Consider the following 21,715-nt stretch of genomic DNA (forward strand, 5'->3'; position numbering starts at 1 on the left):
TTTAAAGTTTAAAGTGATTGTCATTGTGAAACACTGCAGCACAGCACACGGTGACACAACGAAATGTGTCCTCTGCTTTTAACCATCACCCTTGGTGAGCAGTGGGCAGCCATGAAAGCCACCCGGGGAGTAGTGTGTTGGGACGGTGCTTTGCTCAGTGGCATCTCAGTGGTACCTTGGCAGATCGAGAAGATACATAAAATGCAGTACTGTTTACTAAGTGTTGGGCATGTTTATTACCGTAAGGTCAGAGCCATACTCAGCATTTACATAAATAGGTCAAACTAGGAAGAACCCGCTTTGGTTATCTGACACTCCTTCTACAGGTCGACTTCACCCAGCCTGAAGGTTAGAGGATATAAGCAGGGTGTACTGTCTAAGCAGGAGTCTCGAAAAGCTTCTGTAGCTTGCATAACTCCTTTGAGGCTCTTGAACTGATCAACACTCCTATTGCTTTTTGAGGGTGTTTATGTTATAGGCTCATGGTTAAGGCTTTGTGTTGCTTGAATTTAAATTTGCTATTGTGTTAGAGGCCTAATGTTTGATTTGAAGTCTTTTGTTCTGTAATTTTGATTTGGGGTTTCAGGAATTGTATTTTTTTATTTTATTGTTTAATTCTTTTTTTTTTTCTTATTTATTAATTATTACTTTATTTGACATACTTTGAATAAACAATATTCTGTTTATACAATCTTTCTGTGTCATTCATCCATATGACGTTTTACACTTATCATATGTTGTGTCCCATTACCCCAGTTTAAAATGGGAAGAGCCTGATTGACAGCTCTTGTACATGCACCTTCATTGCCCATTCTGGAGTATTTAAACCCATGGCAGTCAAAACATTTAATGTAAATGTACATTTACAGCACTTACAAGACACAACATTCAGTAGGTACTGAGGCCAGTCCCTCTGGAGAACTCAGGGTTAATTGTTTTGCTCAGGGACACAATGGAAGTAAGTTTAAACCTGTGACTTTGTGGTCACCTGGTTCATAGGTGACTGTCTAACCCACTAGTCTACTAGCACCTAAACATACAAACACCATTAAAGGTTTACAGCAGTTAGTCTCTCTGTAGCTATGGAGTCCAGTAATGTACATTTGTTGTGCAATCAGCTTTAACAATATGGTTTTGCTGACATTGGAAAAACATGAGGAAAAAAAGATAACCAAACTAACTAAAATAGTCAACTGAATTCCTTTTGAGCATTGAAGTCTTGTGAAATACCCATAAGGAACATTGAGGTCCCAATTAACACCCTATTGTATAGTAACAGGCAACTTGAACATAAATATCTGGGTGAGGAATGAAATGAGCTTGCTCTGGCCCGAGAATACCCGTCAAATTTACATTAACCTACATTAACACACATTTTTTTGTCCCTAACAGCAAATAAGATGATTTAAGGAAATGACAACTCAGTTCTCTGAGCAAATGAAATGTGAGCCTGTTGGCAGCATACATCTTATTTCCTGTCAGAACAGAACTCTGATCTGACTGTGTTTCTGGGCCTGCACACTGTCGCCTTGAGTTGCTGGCTTCAACTCAAACAAAACTCACACAATCAGCTGATGCCTGATTACACTCCATGATGAAATCATCATTCTTTATCCAGTCTTCATGTAATGACAGTTCTGAGTTCTGAAGTAAAGCAGACGTGCTGTCCGTGGGTAGGTTTCCATGAACATTTACACACCATTATATAAAGTCCTAAAAATGTGGTAAACATGTTGTTCAATGCTTTAGAGGAACGTTCCAAAAATATACTCTTACCGAAAACCACACTTTAGTCTATTTAACACCTTAAACACCTTAAAACCTCAGGAATCAGTACTACAAAGAGCAAAACGTAATGGGAGCCGGTGCCTAATTCATAACAACCTCCACTCTAGTGCTGCTCTTCTTGACAGCACATGCAGTGATGAAGAATTATGGATGGAGGAGAGACTGAAGGTTCATCTCACCTGCCCAGACGCTGGCACCAGCTGCAGTTAAAGTTGATCTGGGAGGAGATGCAGGAGGAGCAGCTTGTGAACTGAAGACATGCTGGAGGGGAGCAAAAATAGCTATTTAGATATTTGAGTCATTTAGGACAACTGTAGATCATTTATGGCATCAAGAGAAAAAAGAGAAGTGCTGGGTATGAGGGAGGGAAAGACACACCCAAATGTGCCTTAATAAATAATTAAGAATTTTACAAAAACTATATATTTATTAGTCTGAGTCTTATTTTCATTCTATCTGCTGATGCTGTTATAAGAGTGATCTGTGTTTGGCGTCACCTTTTTCTGAAACACAGCTAAAAAAATTACATTTGTGAAAACCTGTTACTTCTTATCAAATTATTGGGTAAGGGGCAGGCAGGAGTTTTGCATGTTCATTACTGGCCGGATTGGGTTTGGGTTATGGGCTGGATTGAGGCTTAAGTTTCAGGTCTTGGTTTCTAAGCTGTATAAATTCCACTCATAACAGTGAGGAAACTGTAGACAAAAGAACAGAATGAAACATGCTTTTCGTGCCGCCAGAGTTGGGAAACTTTTCCCAGATAACCAAGCTCTACAGGAGCTGTGTGTTCCTCACATATTTTCATATTTTCAATAAAAGATACAAACAATTTTCAGATTTCCCAGAGCAGTTCTATATTAAACAGTAAGCTACAGTGATAGTGCTGATTCTCAGTTCTGGTTCAAGTTAATAAGACAATCTAATGAAATATGCTAAAGAAGATGTCAGTAAGTACTATTAAAAGTTTGCGCAATATGGTCCTTCAGAGAGAATTCTGGGATTGCAGCTTGATGTCTGTCGAGATGACCCTCTGAACTCTTACTTGGCAGGGGTAGCATCTCCACCGCAGAACTGCTGATGATCCTGGATTTGAGCAGATCCACCCTGTGGTACTCATAGATGGTTCTCCGCCGAACATCTACACACATGACAGAGAGAGAGAAAGGGAGAGGGAGGGATGAAGTTATGACAGGAACCACAGAAATTAGGAAAGCTGCTCGCCTTGGAAGGGAGGAATGAGAAGATAAGTGTGTGAGAGGAAAAACAACTATATACCAGTAAAATGTGTCTTAACTGAGTCCAGGGTGCTGTGATAGACAGCAAGTCAGGCTAGGGACCACGGACAACAATTCACACTGTATCCCTATTATCCTGAACCACAGTTTCACATCCAAATCAAAATGCCCCATTCTGAAATTTCATTCTCAAGCCACTCCTCCAGTGGAACTGTAGTAAGATTACATTCAATATGATTACCCCAGTAATGAGTAGTCTAAGGGATTACAATACCAGTTGCAATGTTTGTGGTAATGCAATGTGATTATAAATGCCTTCGATACATGTACACGTTAATGATTTTTTGGGTTTAATTCATGATGAAACATACAAATATTCACAGCCATCATAAAAATTTTATCCTAATCCGTAGGATTCCTCTCACTTAGTTACTCCAGAATCAGGATGCTACTGGGTAAATGCTCATAAAAACTAACCTCACATTTGCCAAGAAGCACTTGAGTGATACTCAAGCCGACAGATAAGTCGAAAAGAAGCACTGGGTTCAGTTTCATGGTCGAAAACTGTGCAGGTGGGGGTTTGTGTACCTTGTCTACTGCTCTGTTAGGTTTGTCCCCAGATCTAATTTGCCTGCAGTAGTGTGTGACTGTGAGATGTGTGCCTGACCTGTACACTGGAGCATATTAAAACTCAATTCACACAGGAAGTGAGTTCACAGCAGGACATCGGCTCATTTCAACTCAAATCGATGAGGACACGTGTGCTGCTGTGGTGAATACAGTAATAACAGAATTACAGTTCGCTGTAACTGGATACGATTTTCATATTAATGTAGTGAATAAGGAACTTTCCCAGGTAGGGCCCATGTATACATTTCAAGCATTTATTTGAAGTAGTTGCTAGAAAACTGCAAAAATACAGTAACTAAATTATAAGTTCTGTTGTTAACTTGGTGTACGGGGTTCGAGAGGGTCATTTAGGGTAAATGTGACTACGTGCCATGGCATATTATTTGTTTATATTATATTGTATTATGAATTTAAACAAATACCTTATTCTTTTGCCAAAATGTAATATTATGCTATTAAAACATGGTGATGAAACTTTACTATTGATGAATATGTGAGCAGCTGCATGTATTCTACTCGAGGGTTGACTCTGACTTTCCAAGAATTTGTCAAGTGCACCATTGCCAGTGATGTAACTGTCATGTACACACAAGGCGAGGAATCAGAACGTAGAACGGAAGAGCGCGTATTGGAGGAGATGAGAAACCCAATTGTGGAAATAATGCAAACAGGCAAGTGAATCTGCGCCGGTTTGTTCTGTGAACGCGAGTCAGCCAGAGCTGCAACAACTACAGATGTTGGCGTTCGCGTAATCAAGACCATAAAAGACATAAATCAGGACAGGGAAAAGACGACAAGGTAAGGATTGGTCTTACTTGTTTCTGGATGAGAACGCTGACTCGAGGTAGGTTGATAGGTGGCAAACCAGAAAATGACAGAGCACCAACGACAAGTGCACGGCTGATTAAATACGCTCACATCACTCATGTCCATGTTCCTGGTGAACGTGAACAGCCTCACGAGACAGGATGAGAGCAGGGTCCAGGACACAGCGACTGGGGATCCAAGAATGCATTTCATGGTGTATGCCCCATCGATGATGCGCAGTGGAGGAGGGTCCGGAGCCGGAGGATGCAGAAGTGAGGCGATGAAGGGTTTCAATCTGCTGACATGGAAGACTGGATGCGCCCAGACAGTTGAAGACAATACGTTACTCGATTGATATGGCTGATGATCTGGAAGGGACGGATGAACCGTGGGGTCATCTTGTGTGAGTCAGTTCGGTGATGGAGGATGATGATGACCCAAGGAGAAGCTGTAGGTGCTGTGGAGGAGACGTGGAGGAGATGTGGTGAATTGGGGTCCCCAATCCGAAACAATGTCCTGGGGGAATCCATGAAGATGGACAACGTACTGTAGGAGCAGGTTAGCAGAGGTGACTGAGGATAGGAGCCCTGGGAGGGCGACCAGGTGGACCGCTTTGGAGAATCGGTCCACAAAGGTGTTCATGCACTCCGCTGTGGGGAGACCGGTGACGAAATCCAGCACAATGCGGGTCCAAGGACAACGAGGTACCGGAAGCGTTTAGAGCGGACAAGCAGGTGGAATGGTGGGATTTTTGGTCTGAGTACATACCTCGCAGGCGTCGGCTTAGGCCTGGTGATGAAGTGTCATAATCCCAGTCCCACCACAGCAGCGAAGGGCTGGGCGCCCATGAGGCAGATCCGGACGTGGTAGAGGGCAATAAACACCCTGCTGCCATATTGTCACCCGCTCTATAATTGTGGTTTGCCTGTTGTCGCTGTTCACCTGTTTTTCTCTTGTTGAATTGTATTTCAGTAACTTTATTCCAGCAACATTCTATTCCTCCTCATATCACTGGCCAATAATATTAAAGATGTGAGATTTCAATTTCACATCTTTGTCTCACTGTTTGAACACACAGCTGTAGTTTGCAACAGGCGGCTAGATGAGTGATACGCAGCCCTGCCTAATGAGTTTACTTCCTCTCTGCACTCCTTTGCCCCCTTCCTTTCCCTCTGACATTGACGTTCTTTTTAGGTTAGTTTGCTTGGTTTGGGTGGGAAATTGGTTGCTGTGAGTGGCGCTTAATGCAGACAGTTCCCCCAGACACAGAATGCAAATGTTGCCCTTTCTCTGCGGTCTGAAGTGGGTAAATATCACCACAGCCTGCCATTTAATATTACAGTGACACACAGCCCAGCACTCTAAGTTGAACTCATTAAATTAATTCACTACACGCATGCATGCACATAACACACACAGAACACTCACATAGACATTCCTGAAGAGTATACATTTATTACGGGACAAATAATTCTATTAATGCACAATTGTGTGTATACAAATATAATAATGGACATCCTCACTTTATTATCTTTCTACAGTCTCTTTTATTAAAGGTCTGTAAGCTTTCATGTTCCCCGTCTCTTGTCTCATCTCCCTTTTACTTTCTTCCATCCTTTCCCTCATCCCTCTTTCTGTTTGCAGATGCTGAGAGCAGCAGAGCCTGGCTTCCTCCCGCAGGGAGCTAACGCATCATCAAAGAGCACCGGTTTAATGAGAGCTGAGGGAGAGAGCGGCGCAGAATGCCCCACAGAGCCTCGGGAATTAAACCCCCATCTCCCACACCCCAAACCTGCCTCCCTTCAGTCTAGACACTAACGCAGACACAGACGGACATTTTATAACCTGGTCAAACGAACTGCAGTCTGCTGAGAGACACAGTCCAGAAACCTGCTGTGTGGCTGACTTGGATGTTTACAACTCACTAGTGAGACCCAGATGTGAGACCCCTGATTGAGAGACAAGAAGGAATTCTACATGCTCATTTATGTATATATAAAAAAATTATATATGTTTATTTTTACACAATTTGACCTACAGTACAGGCTAAAAGTTTGGACACACCTTCTCATTCAATGTGTTTTCTTTATTTTCATGACCATTTACTTTGGTAGATTCTCACTGAAGGCATCACATGTGGAGTTACGTACTTAACAAAAAGTAGAGACCTGGCCTCCACAGTCACCGGACCTGAACCCAATCGAGATGGTTTGGGGTGAGCTGGACCGCAGAGTGAAGGCAAAGGGGCCAACAAGTGCTAAACACCTCTGGGAACTCCTTCAAGACTGTTGGAAAACCATTTCAGGTGACGACCTCTTGAAGCTCATCGAGAGAACGCCAAGAGTGTACAAAGCAGTAATCAGATATACCAGCATAATGTCCTTTGATTTTTTCTCTATGGATAAAAACATTTTAACTTAATTATCCAGTCAAAAGTTTGAACGCACATACTCTGTGGTGTCTCAAAAAGGTTATTTCAATGGCAACTGGACTTGTTTTGGTTCCTTGACAACGGTCCATTCCAGAGGGCTTTCTCATTCTGACTGACTGGTTGGAGAAGCAGTTTTATAAACCCTGTAGAATCCTGAACATGGTAATTGGTGGTCACCTGTGGGTTGTCCTTCCCCCTGGCTTGAGATGAGAACACATGAGCCAGAGTGTGAATGACTGTGAAATGGTTGGAATGGTGAAACGTTGTCAAGGAACCAAAACAAGTCCAGTTGCCATTGGAATTACCTTTGTTAAAATAACCATGACCTGGATGACTGTGAACCTTCACAGATAGTCTGTGGTGGTTTTGGAGACTAACATGGACCCATTTTGAAGAATGCAAGAAACATATTTAGTTTTTTTATAGCAGGAGAAAGTATGACTGATGAATCTGAGTCACCTCTTTTTACCTTCAGGACTGCTTTATTTACTCGTCATCATAAAAAGCTGCTCTGTGGGATGTACATTATCATGAGTGAATGATATGAAAGTGTTCAGCACAAACCTTCAGGACTTGGTAACCATCCCCATTGTCTAACTGAAGGTGGTGGACAGAAGCCAAGAGTGTGAAATGCTGCCATCACAGCAAAAGTTCCTTGCTTTGGAGAGTATAACCTCACGTGTGTTATTTCATTTTTACATTTCATATAATGTAAAAAACATTTGACTCATAGTGTATGTCTGAGAAGTTGCTTCTCAAATAATATATACCTACTAAACAGCTAACAGACATTAGATCAATTATAGATAACAGATGGAACAAAAGCTCCATCTAAAGTTCCTAAAGTTATTGTTACAATTGATAAATATTAACAGCTAAGTAGTGGTAAAAACAACAATAATTAAGTGTATAATAAATGTAAATATAAGTGTATTAATGTGCAGGCTCCTGTCTGTGCTCACTGACTGTTCATGCCAATATACAGTAACTGAATGCCAATATATATTTTATAAGCTGGCACCTAATGTGCTAATTAATCACATGCTGAACCCAAAATCCCGCTAGTGGTGCAATGGATCTTGGCTTTGCAATTCATTTTAAAACAGTTAAGCTGTAAGCACCAATGGGTGAAAGCCCCTCCCAACAAGTTGGATGTCCAATCACTGTTGTGTCTCCAACCACTAACGCCCCTCACACTAGTGGAACTGGAGCTCACACATACACACACGAAAAAAGAAAACAAACAGGCGTTGCTCAAGCACTAGTGTGAAGAGCTGAAAGACAAAATTGGCTTCATTCAAATCTCTGGTGTTGGATAATTTCGGTTACACTGTTGAATGCAACAACGAAGCTGTCTGCAATTGTTCCTTGTAACATGTTTAAATGTTGTATGTTTTAATTTTATACATATATACATGAATGAGAGGCAGTTTACCATTTGAAAATCTTGTGTTTAGTAACTGATAACTTGAAAGAAAGGTGTTAATTAAGTACAGCAGTGACACTGAAATTTGTTCACTGTGAAATGTAATTTTTGCTGACATGCCAAATAAAGATATGATTTTTGGAGAAACCAAAACTGAAGGCCCAAATCACTTAACTGCTGTGAATGTGATTGCAATAATCTCAAAATCAACCCAAGAGGAGAGAATGGGAGCACAATCGTTTCAAGAAACACTGGGGGGACACTGTGATCACCAGAGAGAGACATTACAGCATTGTCATTACACAGCACTATGGCAAGGCGGCTTCATCAAAGCACAACCCTCAGCAGCGCGCTGCTTATGAAGTGGTGTAGATAATAATAACTGTGATGAAACGGCTGCTGGGGCTGCCTCCTGCAGAGACAAGACACACCAATTGCATCCTGAGTGCCTGAAGAAATCATGACTGACAACTTATTATTCAGGCATATTTTGTCAAAAACGGATTTCACAAGAGGTTAGAATTTGATCCTGTTAGTGGAGACACACACACACACACACACACACACACACACACACACACACACACACACACACACACACACACACACACACACACACACACACACACACACACACAGACAGACAGACTTTGGGTACTGTTTTCAAACTGGCAATACAGCACACTAAGCTTGACCCTTGGAGATTGTTGGCTAATATAGCTCAAGAGAGAGATGCTAACTGCCCTTTCTATGATTCTAGTCTGGGTTTCTGGACGAGAAAGATTAAGGGGACAGGCAGAGGAGCGGACCCAAGAAGGGTCTGAGGTGTAAGAATGCGTGGTGGTGGCATTCCAAGGGCTGAAAGAGTTGTAGTCAGTGATGAAATATGTGCAACTATTATTGATCATGTAATTAACCACGGCCTTTCACTAAGAGAGGCTGGTGAAAGAGTGCAGCCCAATCTGAGGCAGTCCACGGTTTCCTCCATTATACGTATCTTTCAAAGAGACAACAGGTAAGTACTGCATTGTACATGTATTCTTTCTATCCTCTCTTGACATGCCACTCCGGCCATAGAGTAATGCACATGTTTACTGTATTTTTTTGTCCGTCCATAGGATACGACGTCTTCCTCCTTCTGGGGGAAGAGGAAAGGTCCTCAGTAATGACCAAGAGCTTGCTATTGTAGAAATAGTTGTAGGCATGAAATTCAAACTAGAATTGTGGAGGACCATGGGACCATGATTTCACAAAATCAATAGCATCAGCCTCACAGCTATTACTCAGGCATTATCCAAGCACAGAGTACAGATGAAGCAGCTCTACACTGTTCCCTTTGAAAAGGAAACCAAGAAAGAAACCAAGGGGAGCCAAGTTCCCAACCCAGAACTACAGTGTAAAAATGGTGAATTGCATGTTTTGCATGCAATTACCTGTAAAACTGAAACAAAGTCTAAGCAGTTTTTGCAGTGCCTACAATTGCCAGCATTTTGAAACTGGATGCACTTTGATTGATTTTGTGTACCTTGTGAAATGAAAACATTCATTATTGTTTGACAGAATAATCTAATTTTGAGTCAGATTTCCAGCGTTTTGTTAATGTTAGTGTATGTGGAGAAAAGTGTATTGTATTTTGAAATGAAATGAATATTTGAATATTTTTCAATATTTTTGTTGTTTCTACTTACTTGGAATCTGCTGGATTCTGTGCACAACCACAAATGCATCAGAGAGCCCCACCTTCACCGGATGATTGACAGAGCTGATCTGGGAGATCGGGATTGGTATCTAAATAAAAAAAGGAGAAGAAGAATGTAAAATATTGGTCAATTGGGCTTCTTAAGCATTGATGTCCTACCTGATGATGCTATGATATTTTAAGCTAATTAATAAGGGTCTGTTTGGCAATTAGTTTCTGACACTTAATAATGAGCCTTTCCTGAAGTGCACAGATGTCTTCCCATAACAATATGCCAACAATAATTATATAATGGATCTAAAATTATTGCATGTTAATTCTCTTGATTGAAAAGGCAATGAGCAAAATGTGCTTTAGATTGCAGCAGTAATCCGTGTTTGTGTTTCACAATGAAACAACAAGACAAATGGGTGAGTCTGGCAGGGATTAAGACATTTTTTCTCTGGGCTTGTGTATGATGAGAATTATTAAAGAGGCAGGTACCAAGTGGAACTGTGATTTGTGACAAGGATTTATTTTAATGGAAGGTTTTTGTGTGATCACCCAAAAAACTAGTCAATATGACAAAGTGAACCATAACCTTTAGAGAAAAAACAAAAATGTGTGTGTGTGAATGTGTATGGTAGAGAGAGAGTAATAAAAAGGCAGAGGAAAAACAGAATGAAAGATTAAAGTAGGTCAGAATATGACAGTACGACTGAACAGGAGAAGAAATTGGATAGAGATTGAATCATTTTTTCAGTTACATTCTAATACTAAGAAGAGTCTCCTTAGCTTATCTACACCAGCTGGTGACAAAAAGAAAATCAATAGAAGAGACTCCCCATGGCAGCACAGACTAAACATCAACATATTATTTTGCTGAACATTTGCAAGAAATATAGTGACACTGTAACTCAGAATTTTCTGATTTATTTAATTTGTTAGCTTTCACTTCAGAGGGAAGAAATTAATGAAGTGCTGCTTTGAGTGACAAAGACAACAGAAACTTACTTAACCCTTTAACATACCCTTCATTTTTATCTAAAATGTATATTTTGTGTCCTATTTATTTATATATTGTATTCCAAGTTTACTTTGACTTTGACTTTAACATAATTCCGCATACACTACCATTCAAATTAGATTAGAAATTAGATTAGGACAGTTTAGAAATTTCCTAGTTTTTGATGGAAATTTTTTTTTCAATCATATAATTGATCAAAAATGGTTCTTAATGAACAAATGTAGAAATAAAAAGAGACCCGTTAACTGCAACTAATAATTTTGAGTTCCAATGGAATGCTGTGTTAACTAATGCTAATCTGTCACTTTGTAGGTTTCACTGATCATTAGAAATCCTTTTTAATGATCTTAGTGCAGCTAAAAATGTCTAGAAAATCTTCAAAAGGTCTGTTAAATTTTCATGTTTTTTCATGTGAAATCCTGACAATTTCTAAAAGTAGTGTAAGTCACTATGAAATATTTCTGATATTGCAACAAATGCAAAAATAACAGCTATATCTTTAGACTGTGGTGTTGAGGGGACATACATTTATAACACTCAAAGCACATTTCATACATGAGTTGAAAATATACCAAGGTGCCTTTCAGAAGATGAAAATAGCTTTTAGTTAACCTAGCTGTGCAGGTTTACAAATTTCTGGTGCCATATTGCTTATTTTCTTGTCATGCACCCAGGTCTTCAAAATAACAAACAATTTTGTGTGTCTCTGATGCTTGGAGGAGCAGTGTTTTGTACAAAGGAGTATGATTACATCAGTGGGTTCAGACGCAAATTCATGTGTTTTCTAATTCCAGCATTTATAATGCAAAGTTATTGATTAATAAAGTCTACTATGCTGATTCTCAGTGTGTTGCAGTTAACACTATTGCTTATTAGTTCTTGCCTCCAGCATCAGTCTGTGCCAAACATAATCATTAATCCACAACAAACAGACATTTTTAAATCAAGATTTTGACATTCAGATTTGAAGAGCCTTGATAAAAATATATTTATGTGACATTTAATGTAATATTAATTGTGACTGTTAAAAACAACAGCATCTGAAGCAACCACACAGAACTGCACTGAATTAAACCGCACTGAACCAAGGTGAGAGAGAAGCAGAAAGAGGAACCAGAGACCTCTTTGTATGCAAAGACGATCCGGCCATCGTTGTGCAGGGTAGCCTGAAAAGTGAAGCTGCCTAGGTGAAATGAATCCTGGAGATGAACATGGTCCCACTGTACCACCAGAGCTGTTCCTGAAAAGCATAGAGGAAGACAGAGAGAAATAGTGATGGTCACATGCCATGGCATTTTACAGCTTCTAACCTAATATACACAGATAACTGGTGCAGCAATAACACATTATTCATGATTATTGAATCCTAGAGGTGCTGAATACCTGTTAATATGAAAATATTGCTTACATTCACAACATCTGTCTGAGGCCAAAACTGCCAGCCTTATGACCTCTGGGCTGTAGTGAACTCACCTTCACATTAACCCTGAATTATCCTGTCTAACAGTGGCCATGAACCAGTACAGAGCTCTGAACCAGAATCAAAAGAGAGGAAGGGGAGCTGATTAAATTTCCATGATAGCAGATGCACCTCAAAAGGAAATGACACAGGTCCCTAGGGCCAAGCATTCTGGGAGAGACCCAGGAATACAAGAGACTAGAGGAGAGTGGGCCGCTCTGCCTCACATTTATGACAGAGAAAAAAATGGCAAGTATTAAAAGTGTGAGAGAAATAAAGAAAGCACTGTAGCACCACACCACATTCCAGCCTTTACTGGGGAGAACGAATCCACTGGCTATAAATACACCCAGTAAACAGCTGCTGTACTGTCCCAAGGGCAAAAGCTGCTTATGAAATGTCATAAATGTAGAAAAATAATGGAAATCATTCATAATGAGCAGCAGAGGGTCAGAAGCCTGCACTGGTAACTAATTGAGCCCAGAGATTGATTAATGCAAACCCTGTTTATTGATCACCTGTCTTTGGCCAAGCGCACTGACTGACATTGACTGACTGTGTGTGAAAGGTCATTGACATAATTTTTCACACAAGCACAAAACTCATGTTCACAGCAACCACCAACATGGTATGAATGTTTACCATCAGACCATGTAATGAAAATATGATATAAAGCTGATAATTTGCTTCCTGGATGTTGGTAGCCACAGTGGCAATCTCTTATCCATCACCATAAGTCACTCACTAGATATTCTAGATCTATATATTTTTGGAAGATTTTATTGTAGTTTTGGTATGCAATTGATGTCTTTTTCAGGAAAGGTTGTGTATGTTACAGCAAAACAATGCTAAGCTAACTTATTCTTTTATCAGACAACAGTAATCTCCCAAAACTCAACTGATCTCCTCAATGCCCAGTTATTTGTGGGCTGTTAATATAAGAGGGGATGCAACACAATGGTGAAAACGGCCCCCTAAGATTTTTGAGATGAGTTGATGGCACCAAATTAAACATGACTTTATTCTATTCTTACTTTTGTACAGATAAAGACAAAAGGTTTTAATGAAGCACACACACAGAGACACACACACACACACACACACACACACACACACACACACAGGTACTTTACCGTTGTCAAAATAAATAACAGTTGAGTTCCTGGACACACTAGGGTCAAAGTTGGCCATGAGAGGGGCGATGAACTGGGTGGCCGTGAGCATTCTGTGGACCACGTCTCCCGTGTAGATAAACCCTGAAATTAACAAGTACAGCGGGTGCAGTTCAAACATTCTATTATAAAAACGTAAGGATTTAAGCAATGGTTTGCTGACAAAGGTTCTGCTATGATACGTCTCAAAATGAAGAATCTGTCAGGAATCCATCAGGGATTTTTTTTATAAATCCCTGTGTGATGCACTGGTACAAAACAGTGTACAAAATATCAATGACCGGACTTGGACATCACACATCAAGACACATCTATACACATGAACACTGATACACAATCAGGTAATCAGACAAACACAAAACTCTGGAGAGCAGAGCATCCAAGAAAGACAGGTTTATGATAGAATTGTGATTTTCCTGCCTTGGCGTACCTGCTTTGGGATTCCACTTTGTGAGCTTTTTTGTTAGACCTCTGACTTATTTCTTGTCTGCCTTGAGTTCTGTCCATTGTACCTTGTACCACAAATATATATTTGTATATTTTCACAGTTTTAACTGAACTCTCTTACAATATGTAAAATTCTAACTGTTGCTTTAACCCTGTCATGGCTGGGAGCAGCTGGGGCCACAGCCTGCACCACTCAGCTTGACAGCAGGGCACTAATCATTCGTAAAGGTGCTGCTGATTAGGTGTCCATGGTTAGAACCCTGTTATAAGGAACTCTTTGGCAGCTGGCCGACGCAGCTGCATTGACATGGGCCCTGAACCTTCCCCGATGTGTTTGATTTCAGTTCCTGGCAATCGTCACACGCCTTTGAATTATTTTCAGTTGCTTTTGTCTATTGCTTTGTCCCTTTTGGCCCTCAGGCTGCTTTATGTTTATAAAATCCCTTTTTGTGGCAGTATGTGGTCATGGTGTGCCCGTGGTCATGACAAACCCTAAGCTGATTTCAACAAATCTTTTGTTTTGGCATTTAAAGTACTATGCAGTATAAATCACAAAATAAAATCCTGATGGGACTGCATGATAAAAATTGTAGATGTGACAGAAAGTCCACTTTCAGTAGAATTGCCCAGATATTGTTTTAACTGGTATACGGTTGTTACATTGAGGCAGCGCTGGGTGAATCACATAAACACAAGGATTCTTATCACCCCAGATGATGCTGGTTTGGCATGGGTGATTAGAACCCTTTTTTATGTTTGTTTATTCCCGGCCATCGTGCCGTGACTTTGTTTTCTGTTTATTAAATGCACGTTTTCCTTATGTCGAGTTTTTGCACCTTCTTTTCATCCTGTAGATTGCCAATAGTTATGCTATGTGTTGATGTAACTGTAAAAAGTTGATTATAACACTTCCTTTCCTTTTGCCGTTGCTATGGACACGTTACCCTTTCAAAAATTATCAAATTATGTACCACAATATATACGGTCTACCATTTATGGTTAAATTTCGATTGCAATTTATATTGAATTTTATGCCATATCGCACAGCCTTATTTCAAACTTTGATCCACTATATCATTGTAAAGTGTAAACTCAACAGCAGCACGTGCATTGTGTCTATAGAACAGAAGGCAAGGGCATTTTAATTTGGGTGTCCATGTGTGGTGACAGCCAGAAGTGGGACAAAGTCATTGCTTTTCAAGTCACAAGTAAGTCTCAATTCTTTGCCCTCAAGTCCCAAGTCAAGTGCCAAGTCAAGACAGGCAAGTGTCGAGTCAAGTCCAAAGTCAAGACTGATAAGTCTCAAGTCAAGTCCTAAGTCCTGCAGTTTGAGTTTCGAGTCCTTTCAAGTCTTTTCAACCGCACAATAATAATATATTTTCACCGATCGTGTAAAATCTATTGTTTTATTAAAACAAGTGCAATTGAAACTGCAGAAATAAATAGTGCTGACATTGCACTATTAACTTCATTTTTAACATTTAACTCATATTTTTTAATATTCTTCATTTTAAAACACTGCTTTACAGAATAAACGCATCTGAAAAAACAAGTGCAACTGTAATTATTTGAACAAAAAGTGCTAACATTGTATTTCCATGACATATTGTATTTCAATTACTTCCACAGCAGTTTGTCCTGTCCTGTAACAAATACATGAACATAACAGACTTAACTGCGGGAAGTGGAAAATAAGATGTACTTGTGTTTTACCAAATGTTTATTCAGTTAAATAGCTGCATCCATGTTACCACGTCACGTTTGATGTGGTAATTTCACAGTTCAAAGACTCGTTCTCGCCCCCTACAGTGCAATTCGGCTAGGTATACATCCGCGCTAAAATATCAAGGTGAAAGTCATCATAGTGTAGCGGTTCTTCTTCTGCATTGTGGAACTTTTTGATTTCGTTTCTTGAACCACAAATGATGAGCTGACACCCCAGAGATTTTCTGTGCAAAGTGTATTCTGTGCAAAAAGCAACATCGCGTCTTTCTGCACCTCTCTCTACAATATACAGTATTAAAAGAACATAAAAAAAAAGTTTGCGACGTTAACAGTGAGTTTACAGCCTCACTGATTTAACTACACAGCAAAGAAAAGTTAGCAAATAAGCGTTAGCATTCACTCAGAATTTACCGTTCTTTGTGCAACTTCAAATGTCGAACGAAGTTGGAAGTTGTTGCATCTCCATCTGCAATCTTCGACCCGCATGTTTTGCATACTGCTATTAGTTTTTTGTTGACCACCTCGTAGTTTTTATATCCGAACGAAACTATCTTTATCATTTTGTCTAACTGGCGCGTTATTTGAGAGTTCCACTGCGTTGGTTGTCCTGTAATTTGATTGGATGGATGCTGTTGGCTCAAAACAACGTGGATCTAATTTGATTGGATGTCTTGCCGACAGCAAATACGCGCACAGACGCACATATACACAGACATTGAAAGATACAGAGCGTTCGGTAATAACATACGTTTTAATATTTGGGTTTTCTGGGAAACAGCAAGTCTTGTCAAGTCAAAAGGCTCAAGTCCAAGTGAAGTCACGAGTCAATGATGTTAAAGTCCAAGTCGAGTTGCAAGTCTCTTTACATTTTGTCAAGTCGAGTCTAAAGTCATCAAATTAATGACTCGAGTCTGACTCGAGTCCAAGTCATGTAACTCGAGTCCACACCTCTGGTGACAGCATAGTGGAATGTTATTCAGAAGACTAGTCACATTTAAGTAGCTCTAAGGTAGCATAAAATAAATTCAAAGGAAAAGTTCAGACATGTTCAACACAAGGATGATGATAATGTTGATGATTGAAACAATGAAGTGAAATATCCATTTAAGAGTACCTGAATGTTATTGCATTCAAAATGGTCTGATCCCAAATGAGACTGGGTGTGAGTGTCCAGACAACGAGACTCACTGTCATCGTGTCTCCCACAGCTGCTGTCTCTCATTATCTCATCCCTCCACTACATCATTTCTTAAGAGCCAGGGCACAGAGCCTCCCCACACTGGCTCTGTGCCCTGCTCTGCCCCAACACCAATTAATTAACTAATTATCCCCTTAAAGCACTTTCAGAACAAAATTAGAAAAAACACCATGAATCCTTCAGCTGGGGTCTCAATGCATGCTGAGTCTGCAGAATTCTCTCATAAACCAGCACACACCAATACACTGGGGAAGGGGTGACAACAACCTTTTAGCAGCTAATCTATTCAACATTTTACAACTAAATCTTTAAGAGGCGGAAAGAAGATGGGGACGAGATGGAGGGATGGAGATCAGGATTTACACTGTTTAACACAGCTCTGTAAGATGATGATATGTACAAAACCACTTTCTGTTCTTTCAGGCTTAACCCCTTATGGGAACGTTTACAGAAATTTTCCAACTTCGTTATATCCTAATTACAAGTTACTTTTTTAAATATTAAAATATACTGGAGGTGTAAGTTCTGGCCAAAAATACATAATGTCTACACTGATCCTGTCAGGTTTGACAGCACCTGAGGACTCACCCATGCACAATCAAGACAGGAAATAAAAGGCACCATGCAGCTGCCCGTCAGGAGCGGCAACATTCTTCGTGAACTCTTTGTGGACCTTACAACTGTTCAGTTTGGTGTTGTGGGCTAGTTTTTGTTCTCCCCTTTATTTCCCTGTTTTTGGCCACCATGCCGTTGTTTATTTATTATTTAATAAATCCTTGTTCCCAGTATGTCCCACCTCTGCGCTTCCTTCCCCCGTCAGTTCGCCGAAGTGACAGATCCACCATGCTGTGCATTATTTAAATCATCCGTCTCCATCTTTATGTAGGGACTGACTCTGGCTAGGATGAATTTTGCATCTATGTCAAAGTTCAAACCCCACTGTTAAACAGCATTATCGAGCTAATTTTGACAGTCCCAAAACACAAGTATATTAAAATGTGGTCTTTATGTTTTTGATGCATCAACTAAAACCATATTAGTTTTCTACTCACTTTAATTAATATAATGCTCAATATGGTTAACAAATGTACATGTACCTTTTCCATGGTATCAAAAGCCTTGACAGAATCTGCAGCGCAATACTGACTTGCATACAGAAACATCGGTGTTGTAATTTTTTATTTGATGAAATATTAATATCCTTTTTGTAGAGAGGTACCTTTTTGTAGAGAGGTACATTCACAAAAAATACACACAAGCTGCAAAACATTCACACAGCACAACAAAATATGACCACCAAAGAAAGCACACACACATGCACACACACTCAGTAGGTCTCAGGCCTTGTCTCTCTGCTCCTGCTGGCTGGATGTGTTTGACCATCAGTTTATCCCATCAGCTTCAGGGCAGTGTTAAGCGAAGCTCATTAGAAGAAACAGATCTTCTATTCAGAGCTGCTCCAGCCACCCTCTGCATGCCAGTCTGTGTGTTTGAGTGTGTGAACACCTGCTTCTGAGTATTTGCTTATGAGCACGACTGAAAAGGATAGGTTCATTTCTGTTCATAAATCATTGAAAAACCATCATGTACAGGGTTGAAAACGTTTCTGAGGATCCTTTCTCTCTCTCTCTTTCTCCTCTCCCTCTCCTCTTCACACAGACCCACCTCATATATCTAACTGTGATACTGTCACCTCCCATTTTTAAAGTCAAAATTCAATGTGCTGAGCTGGTAATGCTGTCAAGTGCAGCATAATTCTGTTCACGTATGTGCAGATATTTTCTTGCAGATATAAAAAAAAAAACACTTTTCCAGAAAGGTCTGCTTCATGACTCCATATCAAAAGTCTACAGACAATGGATACCATAAATAGATTGAATATGATCAATAAACACCACTAGCATAGTGGTAATAAAATAATTTTATGATTACTATTAATATTATTGTTTACATATTTAACCAGTAATATATATCAAATATATATCAAACACTGCTTTACATCCACCTTACTAAACACACTTTTCCCCAAATTTCTTCCTATCTATCACAATACCAGCTGTAGTTCCCAACACTGAAGGTACTTTCACACTTTAGTTCATTTGCTTTGTCCAAATCAGTTGGTGAGTTTCAAACAGTGTATAATTTTCTTCTTGGTTTGGTTCACTTTCACACAGGGAACAATCCAAGCAAAACCAAAATGCTGATTGGTCAGATGTATTGCCGTGGAAACAACGACAGTAAATACAGGAAGCAGATCTGCTGTTGTAGACTGTTTGCATGAAATTGGAAGAAGATGTTGAAAGTAAATGTATGTGGGTTGGCTGTTGCCCTAGTGATTTTATTATATTACAGGCATTTACCACCTTAGGCTAAACATATATTTTGAAAATCTAGCGCAGTTATGTTTCTGATGGCGCATAACAAGATGACACAGGAGGCGCCGTGCATTAATCATACAGAATTGTGGGGAAAAAAACAAAATTCTAAATTTACCCACAATTCACTGTGGGTTCCTGTTTGGTTCGGTACGTGTTCTCATCAGGTGGACCACACCAGAGTTTGCGATTTGATTTGTATCAAGACCACCTCTTTTTGTGGGTCTTAGTGCGGTTGTAACGAGTATGAATGCGTTCACACCGGACAAAACGAACCACAACTAGGGGGAACAGAAGTTGATGTATTGAAGCACACTACACTAAAGCCTGTATGTGTGAAAGTGCCCTGAATCCCATTAACAAGCACCTTGCACCCCTCATTACCAAGCACTGACCTGTCCTGTAAAACAACAAGCAGGGTTCCTCAACACTAATAAAAACACTCGACTAGACCAGGACTGCAGTGCTGCAGCCACCTGGGCACACAGTGTTATTCAGCCCAGTAGTTTCACACACACACACGACCAGAGGAAAAACGCCAGCCCCCACAGAGCAGTACACCCTCCCAATACAGCACACAGCATCAGCATGAACATAAATTCCCACGCGGACACATTCACACAAACACATGCACACAAACAAATTAATTAGTTATCGCTCGCATGTGTTGCAAAAATAGGTCACATTTATTAAGGGATTCCTGTTTTTTTTTTTTTTTATCTGGATCATCCACACATGCTGAGTCCTATGTAATTTATTAAACTAGCAGGTCACTTACCACCCGTCGCCACGGTGATCTCACGCAGCAAATGACCATAAAAAGGAAAGTCGAAGGACAGATTCACACGCTGTAATCAAAGCAGAAAAAAAGCATATATAATTAAGGCATAATTTTTACAAACATAAAATATTTTACATAATTTATGTATGTCAGACAACATAACTATTAAAAGAACTCCCCATCCATACAAACACCAATTCAGAGTATTTTTTATGGAAAATATAGAAATGTATATATGTGTGTTTCAAACTTATTTTGAGAAAGAAAGATATGACTTGAATTCCAAGAAGTCATGCTTTTGAGAATTAGGTTGTATCCAGTGGTGTCAGTTTCAGATAAACAATTCAGAGACTGTTTTATTATAAGAGTATTACACAATTCTCTCCTGAGTGCACAGTGTCTCATATTGCCTATACATATGCAGGTCCTGGATTTCATAAGCTTCTACACGAAGCCTTCAGCATCATCTCAAAGAGGACACTCACTCACTTACACTACTTATGTATGTTAATGTGGATCAGCATTCACTTAAATATTATTAATGGTTATGAATAGTAAGGGCACAGTTTTCCAACTGGTGCTAAGCATGGCACTGTGTGGTTTGTATTTTAATGTAAGGTCACTAGAGTCAGTTAAAAAATAATGGCGTAAGTCTGATATGAGCATCAATGAGCATACCAACAGGTATGAATGAGTTTTTAACCTGAAACCTCCTGATTCATTTACACAACAAAAGGCTACATTTACAACAAAATAAGAGGCTAAACTGAAAACATTGCTAGAGTAAGGTTATATGTCATATGATTATTCTGGATCGTTCTGTAGAGTGAAAATATATATGTTCAAAATTCACAGAAAAGTGTCTTGGCATACACATCAAAACAAGCAGAAAAAGTGATGTTTCCTGGTTAAAACTGTTGTTGTTGCTGTGTGTACCTGGCACGGTTTAGACAAAAAAAACGCAACAGCAGCTACAGCTGAAGTCTGTGTGGAGTGTTATCTGTATAATGCATTGAGTTTCATATTACAGGTTATAGGGAATGTGGAATTTGAAGCCTCATGCTGGTTCATAAAGGGAATTTTCTAACATTTGCACGAGTGTGTCTATATGCCTTCGAATATTTATTTCCCAGGCTTGATCCAATTTAAAGATGTTTTTTATAAGAAAGCTGTATGTCAGAAAAGAAGAAAGAAATAAATGTGTTTTCTGGCTTGTGCTGCAGACCCACACAATACCTATTCACAAAGAAAAACAGAGAAACAATGGGAATAAGGATAAGTGGTTTGAATTGAACTAAATTGAGAGAATTTTTGGTACATTTGATAATGCATTCAGTGTTTTGTGTGAAAATGTGAATTAGCTTTTTTAAAACAGATTTTCCATTTAAAATGTTTAGATTTTTGTGCCTGGTATTCCTCCCCATGGTTCAGGAAGATAAATGACAGCCATGAAGGATGGATGGAATGAGGTTATAGTGTGATTTGACATCAGCCCAAATCAAATGGTTATGACTGGATTTCATTCCTGAAAGTAAC

General features: G+C 39.6%; 1 protein-coding gene across 2 annotated transcripts in view; it reads right to left on the reverse strand.

The window, feature by feature from the left end:
- plxdc2b (plexin domain containing 2b) overlaps positions 1–21,715 on the reverse strand; it is a 95,435-nt gene that overhangs the window by 21,475 nt on the left and 52,245 nt on the right. For both annotated transcript variants that reach the window (XM_028962016.1, XM_028962024.1), the window contains exons 4-9: positions 20,177–20,246; positions 13,615–13,737; positions 12,144–12,262; positions 10,006–10,105; positions 2,831–2,926; positions 1,968–2,049 (exon numbers count right to left, since the gene is read on the reverse strand). In XM_028962016.1, coding sequence (XP_028817849.1) covers positions 1,968–2,049; positions 2,831–2,926; positions 10,006–10,105; positions 12,144–12,262; positions 13,615–13,737; positions 20,177–20,246 — 590 coding nt within the window. The remainder of the gene's footprint in view (positions 1–1,967; positions 2,050–2,830; positions 2,927–10,005; positions 10,106–12,143; positions 12,263–13,614; positions 13,738–20,176; positions 20,247–21,715) is intronic.

This window comes from Denticeps clupeoides, chromosome 2 (assembly GCF_900700375.1).
Source record: "Denticeps clupeoides chromosome 2, fDenClu1.1, whole genome shotgun sequence".
In the NCBI taxonomy this organism is placed as follows: domain Eukaryota; kingdom Metazoa; phylum Chordata; class Actinopteri; order Clupeiformes; family Denticipitidae; genus Denticeps; species Denticeps clupeoides.